Source organism: Aristolochia californica, unplaced genomic scaffold (genome assembly GCF_029961685.1).
Source record: "Aristolochia californica isolate CCGP_79_NKW_82.1479 unplaced genomic scaffold, dmAriCali1.0.hap1 SCAF_2, whole genome shotgun sequence".
Classification (NCBI taxonomy): domain Eukaryota; kingdom Viridiplantae; phylum Streptophyta; class Magnoliopsida; order Piperales; family Aristolochiaceae; genus Aristolochia; species Aristolochia californica.
In genome coordinates, this window is record NW_027181881.1 from 35,420,520 (window position 1) to 35,431,552 (window position 11,033).

Sequence of the window (11,033 nt, forward strand, 5' to 3'; positions counted from 1 at the left end):
TTTCTTTCATGTACAATAACAAAAGAAAAGAGAAAACGACTATCCAATACCAGTGCAAGGTAAATTAATGTTCCCACAAGTGTCACTCACCCCATGCATAGACTTCCATTCCATACCTCAATGTAATGGTCCCACGACCAACACCTTCATGAACTCAACTACTCCAGTCATCGTTATTTCTGCCCCAAATCCCATCCATAAGTTCTAAGAAAATGCTCAGTAGTACTCAAATGCTAGCTTGGTCTGCAGAAAAATATGGCCATGAACTCAAAGCCAGGAAGCTACTCAAGAACTCATCTTCTTGGTCTTCTAGATGATGAGATTGTTGAGTATCAGCATTTGCGTTTCCTGCTATTTCCAAATCCATGTACCCCTTTTGCTGACCAACTTATCCTTTGTCTTCCACAACACTATCGTTGGTTACTAGAACATAAACTCATTTAAGAAGATGCGTCATTGAGTTCACTTCATCAAGGATCTTCTCCTCATTAGGGTGCACATCCGACGATTCATCAGTTAGCAAACAGATTTCAATCTCTTCATTCGAGACATCTTATTGGTAGAGATCTGTGCATCTTCATTCGGGACTAGTGAAGGACAAGGGAATATCCATTGTTGCTGAGGGCAGGGGCTGTCTGCCTAGTTTCAGTAAAGTTATATGGAATCTAGAGATCGTTTTGATTCATATGATTCTCATCTATTTGTTGCACAGTACTAAAATGAGTTGAGGACTGAGTAGGTGAAGTACAAAGTACTGGAAGAGCTGGAAATTCTTAAATTTGTGACCTAGTTTGGTTCAACTCATTCCCTCCCATTGCCTAAAACAAACTGAACAGGCGATGGGAGGGAATTAGTTGTTGGGGAAGAGGACGGACTTGAACAGTGGGTTGAACCTGTTGAACAGGATGCACAAACTGATTCATCAAACTACTTTCTATTATCTGCCCAGAAGGCCAAAGTGGTGCCCTTGGAAGTATCAAATTTCCCGTACTGACTATGTTTCCTCCAGCAGGAGGACTCAAAACTGGATACTCATAATAACGGTTATGAATGAAAACTGGAGGAGGAGATGATATTATGCTCATTGGATGAGGTGGAATTGTTTGGATCAAATATTGTAGGTGTTGAGGTTGTTAAGAGGTAATTGGAGCAAGTTGTCAGAAGTTCAGTGGAGGATACTGAAATTGGGTCAGATGTGGGGGTCTAAATCTAAGTGACCTTTGTGGAATCTGATTGATCACATCGAAACATGGAGTGGGTACAGAAGGAAATTTTTTCTTGCTCAAAGACAATGTTGAATCATCCCACTGCACAAATTTTTCGTAATGTTTCTTTATTTTCCCAACACCCAGCTGAAGACGATGTATCGTAAAACCATTAGAACAAAACTTGATATTTTTTCAGTTGATTTTTTAATAAAGAAACTCATTGTTCTATCTATTTAAGTTTTTCAAGGATAAATTGAAATTTTGTAAAAATTATTTCTCTCCTAAAACTAATAAAAATACTTTGTTGAAATAGCTGAAATATCTTTCATACTTGTATAAACTTGCTTGTTCTCCTATGAAGTCAGTGCAATATATATATATAGGTTTAGGCTCATCCTCTACAAAGTATATAGGTGGTTGATGAGAATGCAAAATGTCATATTTTTATCCCTTAATGTTTAGGTTTTTATAATTATTTTTTGCCTAAATATACTCATTATTATTATTGTTGGAAGATATACCCAAGCCCACATGACCAAGGAAGGCCCACATATCTAAGAATATTATAACATGTACAACACGACCAAGGAAGGCCCACAAAATGGGCCCAAGTATATAAGAAGTAGGACCCACCATGATTACGACAAGCTGACATCCTTATCACATAGGTTGGAAGATCAAAAAGGACTCACCAAGGCATCTTTACCTTATGGTCACGTCCTAGAAGAGTTCTAGTTTGAATTATGTTTTTCTTTTATCTATATTGAGTTATTTAATACTAGGATTTATCTTTAAGTGTTAGAGTTTGGATGTAATTGGGACACAGGTAGTTTTATTGCAAGTGGACTCTACTACATTCCTCTATATAAATAGAGGTTCATGTACTCTGATTATAATAAGTTAATGAAGTCAATGAAGTATTTCTCTTTTCCATAAATTCAACATGGTATCAGAGCAGGTTCCTTGAGTTGACTTGGTCAACCCACAAAGATAATGAGATCCTTTTCTCTAAAGCCTAAACCCTAAGTCTAGGTTCGTAGTTTTTTTTAGTCCCTACACCCGTAGTTTGATTTGCGTTTTTCACCTCTATAATGAGATTTTCATATTTAAAATTATATATTTACGGAAATATATTTGTGTCTACTTTCAAAATAAAATTATTTTTTTCCAATCAGAGTTATCTACAGAGAGATATCGACATTTGAATGATTGAAGGTCGTATTACAAAAGAGGTTTGAGTAGCAGTAGAAAGCTTCAACTTCCAGGGTATTTTATGATCTCAATAACTAGACTTTATATGGAGAAATATATATCAAAAGAAATAATTGTAAGTCTATTATTTTAAATATTCAACCAATTTTTTATCTGAGTTATCTACAAAGAGAAATAGATATTTGAACCTGCAAAGGTTAGATTGCAAAAGAAGTTCGAGCAGCAGCAAAAACCTTCAACTTCTGAGGTATTTTTGCTATCAAGAAAGAGAATTTATATGGAGAATTATATATCAAAAGAAATATATGTAAGTATATTTTCTTACCTAATCAACCAATTTTGGGTATGATTTGTTTATGAGGAGATATTGATCTTGGAATAGTCAATGGTCATTCTGGAAAAAAAGGAGAAACAGTACTTAGTTGTGCCAGATGATAGAGACTAAAATCTATCAGATTATTTATCTTCTGATAATTATATTTTATGAAGTGAATTTATACTTTGATTAAATTTATTTAAGTCTAGTTTCATAAGAACAAAATTTCATGTCAAGCTGATCTATATTTAAAGATATATTTGCATTGGAAGAATCAAAGGTCATGTTGGTATTCTGTTGTATTGAAAAATCCAAATTTATGCCAATTGTTTTGTGTCACTTTTTGAATTGATAAGTCAGGAAAATATCTCACTTCTCCATGGTTTGAGGGCTTATTTATACATCTCTGTTATTTGGGTTTATTGCTACATCTATAATATTTAGTTCAAGTTGGGATCACTGACATTACTTCCCAACTTGAGGGGGAGATGTAAAAGAAGTACAAGAAAGAGGTATTTTATTCCTTATGTTGTGGATAAATTTATGAAACCAAAATATTCAACAAAGGGGGAGCACAAAAGATGAAGCTTCTGCATCTAAGAAAAAATATTTATATTGGATTATGATTATTTCATGGGTCCTTCTACGAGGTTTATTATTTTGGTTCGTGTTATATGTGTTGGAAGATGGTCGTGTTACATTACAGCTGCTGCTATTATGTTACTTTGGATGAGACATTATTATTGAAGAAGAGGTGGCCTTAGTACCTTTTCTCATACCATAATTTATTTGACTCTAAAAAATATCATGGTTGGGACACTACGAGACTCGGTGCCCAGATTGGGACACCATGATAAATTTAACTCTCAAAAATATCACAGTTGGGATACCATGAGAGTTGGTGTCCAGATTGGGACACCATTATAAATAAACCCACAACTCCTCCCCCCTCCCCTCTGTAATGATTTTTATTACTCCTACCACTTGAGAATCGTTGTCCTGTGGAGGGACACAGTGGTGGACACTTCAGACCAATGCCGATAGACACTACATACAGAAGGCAGAGTGTGCCCTACATCCAGCATTAGGATTGAAGTATGGAGCAATTTCTAACCAGTTATGAGTGATTTTTACTCTCACTTATATTATGCCAGCAGGGCCTCATGGAAAGATTCAATAGCTTGAGGGGGAGTGTTGGAAGATGAAGGCATATTGGAAGATGTGCCATTTTACATAAAAAAAAAAAGATTATATACATCATTTGCAACAAGCTAAGAGTTCATGTTTTTCTCTCACCCCCAACTTGAGGGGGAGTGTTGGAAGATATAACCAAGCCCACATGACCAAGGAAAACCCACATATCTAAGAATATTATAAGATGTGCCACACGACCAAGGAAGGCCCACAAAATGGGCCCAAGCATATAATAAGTAGGACCCACCATAATTATGACAAGTTGGCATCCTTATCACATAAGTTGGAAGATCAAGAAGGACTCACAAAGGCATCTTTATCTTATGGTCACATCCTAGAAGAGTTCTAGTTTGAGTTATGGTTGTCTTTTATCTATATTGAGTTATTTAATAATGTTAGGGCTTATCTTTAAGTGTTAGAGTTTGGGTGTAATTGGGACACATGTAGTTTTATTGTAATTGGACTCTACTACATTCCTCTATAATAAATAGAGGTTCATGTACTCTGATTATAATAATTTAATGAAGTCAATTAAGTATATCTCTTTTCCATAAATTCAACACTTATATTTTTATTTTGGATGCAAATGGAGGTGTTAAGTGCAAAACGAAGTTAATTGGGTGATTCTGGACAGTTTCAACAATGCTTGGTAATCTGGGCATAACTCTTTCATCCAAGCTCTGATGGAGATAATTCAAGATGCTATTCAACTCCAAGAAAACGTTCTAGAATTTTAATTTTTTTCATTTGGAAAGATTCTGGCCGAATCCAGGTCAAAACCTGGCTTGAAGTAGTGTCATGTGCATTGTGACCCAGACCGGATGCACGGAAAGAAAAACCCTAAACCGGGAGAAAGAAGGGGAATAAAAAGGAGGCACAAGGAGAGTTCGGGAGGACGCCCCCTCTTGGTCTCTTCTCCAGCTTTTTATCATCTTTTTTCTAGTTTTTCCCTCATATTTCTTCATGGCCCTGCGTGGCTAAACTTTCAGACTTGGTCAAACGAAACTGAAGCCACCAGAATCAATACAACTGTGAGATCTGATTTATTTTCATCATTCAATTTATGTTTTGAGTATCTAATGTTCTTCTGTAATTTTTTTTAATGATTTTTTCTTTTAATCACTAGGAGGCTTACTAGTTTATTACTTGTTGCAATCTACTACTAGGTTAGATATCAAATCCGTAATTATTTGATCCCTCTAACCTATGAAGCAATCGAGATTTGATGATTTGTTGCGTCAGGAATTATTAGATCTTGAGAAGAACGTTGGACTAGATTTGGTGATTTGTTGCGTGAGAAATTATTAGATCTTGAGAAGAACGTTGGACTATATTAAATGCATCTACTTGTGCTTGTGTCGTTTAGCTTTATCAATCTCTCTAATTCTTAAGGTTGTTCCTAGATTAAACCTTTAGCACTTGTCTTGGGTTGTTTAGTAGTTAGGGTTAATTAGATCACTTGTTTTCTAATTAACTATGAAAGGAGAGATAAGAAGATAGTTCCAATGGTGAATACTCAAGTGCGAATTGATATATGCTGGCATCGATGATCTATTGTGAAATTCTTATGGTGGATGTTGATTTAGACCAAGGTTTGTTCTTTTGATTGATTTTGATTCTTTTAATTTGAATTGTTTCTACATTGTTTTTCTTAAAAGTGTTTTTGTTATACTCAAACCCTCCCATCCTTGTTCACAGAGCATAAAAGTAGACTAATCACTCTTCGTGGGATTTATCTTTACTCGCACTACTATATATATTTTTAGGGGTATAGGTTTTATTTTTGGTTGCCTGCGACAGCACACCAAATTTTGGCGCCGTTGCTGGGGAATGATTCTAGTTGATTTTTGTGCTTTTTGTGATCATTATTTCATTCTTGAAATTTTTGAAAAAAAATTGTTAGTTTTTCCTTGTTACAATTTTTGCAGAATTCTAACTCTAAAGCCAAATTCCACTGTTTTCTAGGGTTTTTAGAATTTTTATTTTTTTCATTAATCTATATTTTTCCTAATTTGGTTTACATGTTTTATTAGAGTTCCCTTGATTGTTTATGACTATAAATCGATCTTCTAATCAAGGTGATTTGCAGTGCGATCCAGAAATAGAGAGAACTTTGCATAGGTTAAGGAGAGAAGCTCGGAGGAATTCTGAAGAAAACAATCTAGCTCTTGATTCCCCATTTGATAGCGAACCTGATTTAGAGGAGGAAGTCATGACTAGAAATCGAACTTTGAAAGAGCTTGCAACCCCTTGTTTGAATCAACAACCCTTATGCATAACATTCCCTACTTAAGATGCTACTACTACATTTGAATTAAAATCTGGACTAATATATCTCTTGACCACTTTTAATGGTCTTGTAGGTGAAGATCCTCACAAGCATATAAAAAAGTTTCGTGTGGTATGCATGAATATGAAACCCACGGGGGTGATTGTTATGCACGCAATAACATTATTAAGTTATTTAGAGTCTAATTAATTTGTTTTTTTATTTTATTTTATTTTATTTTATTTTAGTTAAAGAATTAATAGGCTATAAGGGTATTTTTGTAATATTTTATCTTAAACCTTGAAAGGGTGAACCCTATTTAAGGGGTAAGACTAATGAGGAAAAAACAAGTCTTGAATTAGGTTAAACAATGTTTGGAGCTCTCCTCAACGAGCTCAAAAGTGTGCGTTCTCCTCAACGAGCTCAGAGGTGTGCGTTCTCCTCTAAGAACCTAGGATTTTCAAGCTTCCCTTCAGCTTATTTTTATCTTTTCTTCTTCCTCCATACGAATCGTTGTGTTAGATCAGATCTAGGATCGTAACAACAAGTATCAAAGCGGGAACACAATGATCGATTCTCTGTCCTAAGAAAAATAGATTGACATGTGTGATCTATTGGAAAAAATACGTGCAAGGTATTTAGCATGGGAAGAACCTTGCATGATGGAGTGAATCCTCAATTAAAATTTTTGTAATTGAGAGGCATCTTGCTGCTGCTGCAGAAGAGCAGGTCATACGACCTAAACTCACTCGAGCAGACGCAGTGATGGACGGGAAGAAAGGCCGCGGGCTGGAAAAATCCAAAGGAATTCTAGTGGCGCAGTCGAGCACCTGGACATCCGAAATTGGGGACAAAAATTTGAAATTGGAGGGTATTCAGCACAACCCTAGTAGATAAGGGCTGAGTGGGGAAAGCTTCGTCGGAAGAAGTTGGAACCCCAAAATCACTACCCCGAGAAGCCCAAGAAGGTTTTTCCCCAACTCTCCAGACAGCCACCTGGGTTTCTCATTCCGGCAACCGGCAAGGAGAGCAGAACATGGGAGAGAGGGCGACGAGAGAAAGGGGAACCACAGTGGAAGACATGGGGTTGACAGCAGGAAGAGAAATCAAGACCTGTGAGAGTCGACAAGGACAAATTTTGGGGTAAGTTTCTGAAACTCCCTCGAATTTTATTACAAAACGCATCTCTCATGGCGGTAATGGGGCTCAAAGGGGTTGAGCAGCAGCAACGTTGCTCGAATTTTGGGGACGGGGGTTTTCTGTTCCGTGATGCAAAGCAACAAAGCGATTACTCCAATTTTTACGGAATTCCGATTTTTGGGTCTGAAATGCAAGATGTGAATTTTTTGGGGATTCCGAGAATGGTTGAAAATTTTCATTGGGTGATTTCTTTTTCTGTTGATGAGAACAACAACAGTACATCTGTTCTTTGTCAAATTGAAAACATTGTGCTTAATTTTTTGGGTGATATGTATGCTGCTCGGCAATTGTTCGTGGCATTTCTTCCACCTGGTGTGAGTTCTGGAGATGAGATAAGGAAAATGGAAGAGGCCGTTCAGTTGTTTAATGAAATGCCAGGAAGAAAGGGGGAGTACTGCCATTCTATGCGAAGAAGTTTGAAGATTCTGGGAATGGTACAAAAAGGGCTGTGAGGGGTGATTTTTATTACTGTGGATAGGAAAAAAATCAAATTTTGGGCAGAGACTAGACAGCCTATAAGTGCTGCAGTTTTGCGTGGGCATATTGATTTTGCATATGATCCATGGCCATCAATTTCTAGTGGCGCAAAAGAACTAGAAAGCAAAAATATGCTGAGAGCAGCTCCTAGATAGCGAATTGCTGCAATTGCAATTCTAATTCATACATGGGTCCATAGCTCAGTGGTCAAGCACAGCTAGACCGAATGTGTTCAAAATCATCTAAAAGATGGTGTTGAATAACGTTTGGACTTATCCAAATGGACAGTCTCATGGACATCACTGATGTTAGGCTCTACACAAAGAGGCCATACTAGCGAGGCCATAGAGCTCTTGCAAGAAAAGAAGTGGGAAACTATGAATCCCAATTCTGTAACTATATCTGGCCTTCTTTCTGCATGTTCGCTGTTAAGGAAGGTGAAAATGGTTCGAGTAGTCCATTTGCTTGCCATTCAATTTGGATTAGTGGAAGATGCTCTAGTAAGGAATGATCTGGTGGATATGTATGCAAAATGTGGTATGGTTCGATATGTCAACTTTATTTTCTCATCTAATCTATCTGAGGATATGGTTCCATGGAACACAATGATCGGTGGATTTGCTCTCAAAGGGTATGTGATTGAAGACCTGTCATGGTTTCACCGCTTGAGATCATCTTCTACCTTACCAGATGTTGTCACTTTGGTTAATGTTGTTTCAGCTTCTGCTTATGCTCATGGTATGTTAGTATAGCATGCTGGCCAATGTGAGGACCTTGGACTGGCTCCAATGAGTGAAAATTGTGACTGCAGGGCGGCTGTTCTCAGTACAGCAATGGTATGCACATAACAGGCCACCTGAAAAGGCTCATGGGTTCTTCAACAAAATGATGTCTACTGTGCCTGTGCAGAACACAGTGTTGCCAGACAGCCTAGGACACAGTGCTGATGTGGCAGTGCAGAAAACATTGCTGCTAGACAGCCAAGGACTCATTGCTGTTGTGGCAGTGCAGCAAAATTTGTTACTAGACAGCCTAGGACACAGTGCTATTGTGGCAGTGCAAAAAACATTGCTACTAGACAGCCAGAAACTAGTGCTGAAAACAGTGGCAGTGCAGAATGAAACACGTGCTGTTAATTCTGGAAATCTAGATAACTCTTTGGCTGTAATTGAGCAGATGCTCCAGAAATTTTTTGGTCTTTGACAGCCATGGATCCTTAGAAGAAGCTGTTGTTTTTGCAGCACATGGGTTATGCAGATATCCACCTATTGTTGGGGTTAATGTAGCCAACAAGATCTGTGTTGGCATGCTCAGAGGGATTCATCCTAGTGTTGGGTGCAGGTTCGCAATAGTGCCTCAGAAATTTTGTATGCTGTCCAAATAAATAATGTGGGTACTGCCACGGGAACATTAGAGGTTACAGTAAATTTATTTTTCAACCCTGCACACTGTTCCAGCAGTATTGAAGTGGCCAGTGAGTGGGCTCTGTGTGGTTCCAATCTCTCTCCTGTAGTGAAGCAGCATTATGAGCTACCGTCTCTGATAGATGCTAGTGATAAAGAACAGCTACTAGTAACTTACCTGGGTCTGCTCAGCATGCTGCTAAGTGCTTACGCTCAGGGTATTTTAGTACAGAATGTTGAGCAATTTGCTGAACAATGACTGCTTCCAAATACTGCAAACGATGCTTGCTGGGTGGCTGTTTTGAGTCGAGCCGGTTAGTCCCAGCATATGCCAACTGAAGAGGCTTTTGGGCTCTTCAAAAATATGAGGTCTGCAGGTATTAATATAAAGGGTGTTGCTGGTCTTTCAGTCCTCTCCACTTCTGCCCTATTGAAGGACTTTGATAGTGGTCTGTGGATTCATGACTTGGTTCATACAAACCATATTCCTATGAGTAGCCATTTAATAGTGACAGTGGTTGCCAGGTATGCCAAATATACAACAATCAATGATGCTCGATCTATTTTTGGTAGTAGGGACCAGCAAGTTCTACCAGCATTGCATGCTCTCTTTGCTGATTACTGCCAATTGGGAAACCTTACCAGTGCTCGTTCAATCTTTTCTCAAAGGGACAAGAAGAACAACCTGATCTCTAACTTGTGTTAAAATTTTTGTGGAGCCATAGCAGCATTGTATGCACTGTCAAGTCAAGGATCACTGGATGAACTTGGGCAGCCAGCCATAATTAGAAATCAGCTCAATCCGGTTACTGAGGTTATTGGGGACATGCTGAATTTTACCCATGAGGCAACCGTTGGGGCAGATCACACAAGAGTTGTTAATGTCGAAGCAGAAGTTGTCAGTTTGGAGCAGGTGGTGGTTCAATTTTTTGTTTGGTTGTTTATCCATATTGGGGTGTGTACAACAAGTGATGTTGGAAGTGTCGACAAAAATAAATAAATAAATAAATTTTTGCTTCTCGGGTGGAATGCTCCAGTTTTATCGTCCAGAGGGCTAACTCAGATACCGTAGATGTTACTTGGGAATAGGTGGAAATATCAGCAAGCAGACCCTACCGTCGAGCTTGAGTACAAGCTCTTTCTCCAAGGGGGGGGGGGGGGGGGGGAGGGGGAGGCGTAATGTTAAACACACAATAACATTAATAAGTTATTTAGAGTCTAATTAATTTTTTTTAATTTGCTTTATTTTATTTCAGTTAAAGAATTAATAGGCCATAGGGGCATTTTTGTAATATTTTATCTTGAACTTTGTAAGGGTGAACCCAATTTAAGGAGCAAGAGTAATGAGAAAAAAATAAGTCTTGAATTAGGTTAAACAAAGTTTGGAGTACTCCTCAACGAACACAGGGGTATGCATTCTCCTCAAAGAACCTAAGGTTTTCAAGCTTTCCTTCAGTTTGATTGTCATCTTTCTCTTCTTCCTCCCTACGAATCGCTATGTCAAATCCGGGACCATAACAGTGATTGACGAACAAATTAAATTACGAGCCTTTCCATTTTCTTTGAAGGATTCGGGTAAGGATTGACTCTATTATCTACCCTTTGGGAGTATTACCACATAGAATGAGATGGAGAGATTGTTTTTGGAAAAGTATTTCCTAGCTTCAAGGGCAGCCAAAAGAAATTTGTGGTGTAAGGCAGCATAACAGAGAGTCCCTACACGAATACAGGGAATGTTTCAAGAAATTATGTGC

General features: G+C 38.0%; 1 protein-coding gene across 1 annotated transcript; it reads left to right on the top strand.

The window, feature by feature from the left end:
• The first annotated feature begins 8,253 nt into the window (after positions 1 to 8,253).
• Positions 8,254 to 9,538, top strand: LOC137955006 (pentatricopeptide repeat-containing protein At3g53360, mitochondrial-like). Its single transcript, XM_068801893.1, has 3 exons — positions 8,254 to 8,614; positions 8,688 to 9,040; positions 9,218 to 9,538. The coding sequence occupies exons 1-3, from the start codon at positions 8,254 to 8,256 to the stop codon at positions 9,536 to 9,538; spliced, it is 1,035 nt and encodes a 344-aa protein (XP_068657994.1).
• Positions 9,539 to 11,033: the final 1,495 nt, after the last annotated feature.

Coding starts and splice junctions, on each gene's coding strand:
- LOC137955006 (XM_068801893.1), top strand. CDS start 8,254: ATGAATCCCAATTCTGTAACTATATCTGGCCTTCTTTCTGCATGTTCG. Junction 8,615..8,687: donor AGCTTCTGCTTATGCTCATG/GTATGTTAGTAT, acceptor TTGTGACTGCAG/GGCGGCTGTTCTCAGTACAG. Junction 9,041..9,217: donor ATCTAGATAACTCTTTGGCT/GTAATTGAGCAG, acceptor TGTTGGGTGCAG/GTTCGCAATAGTGCCTCAGA.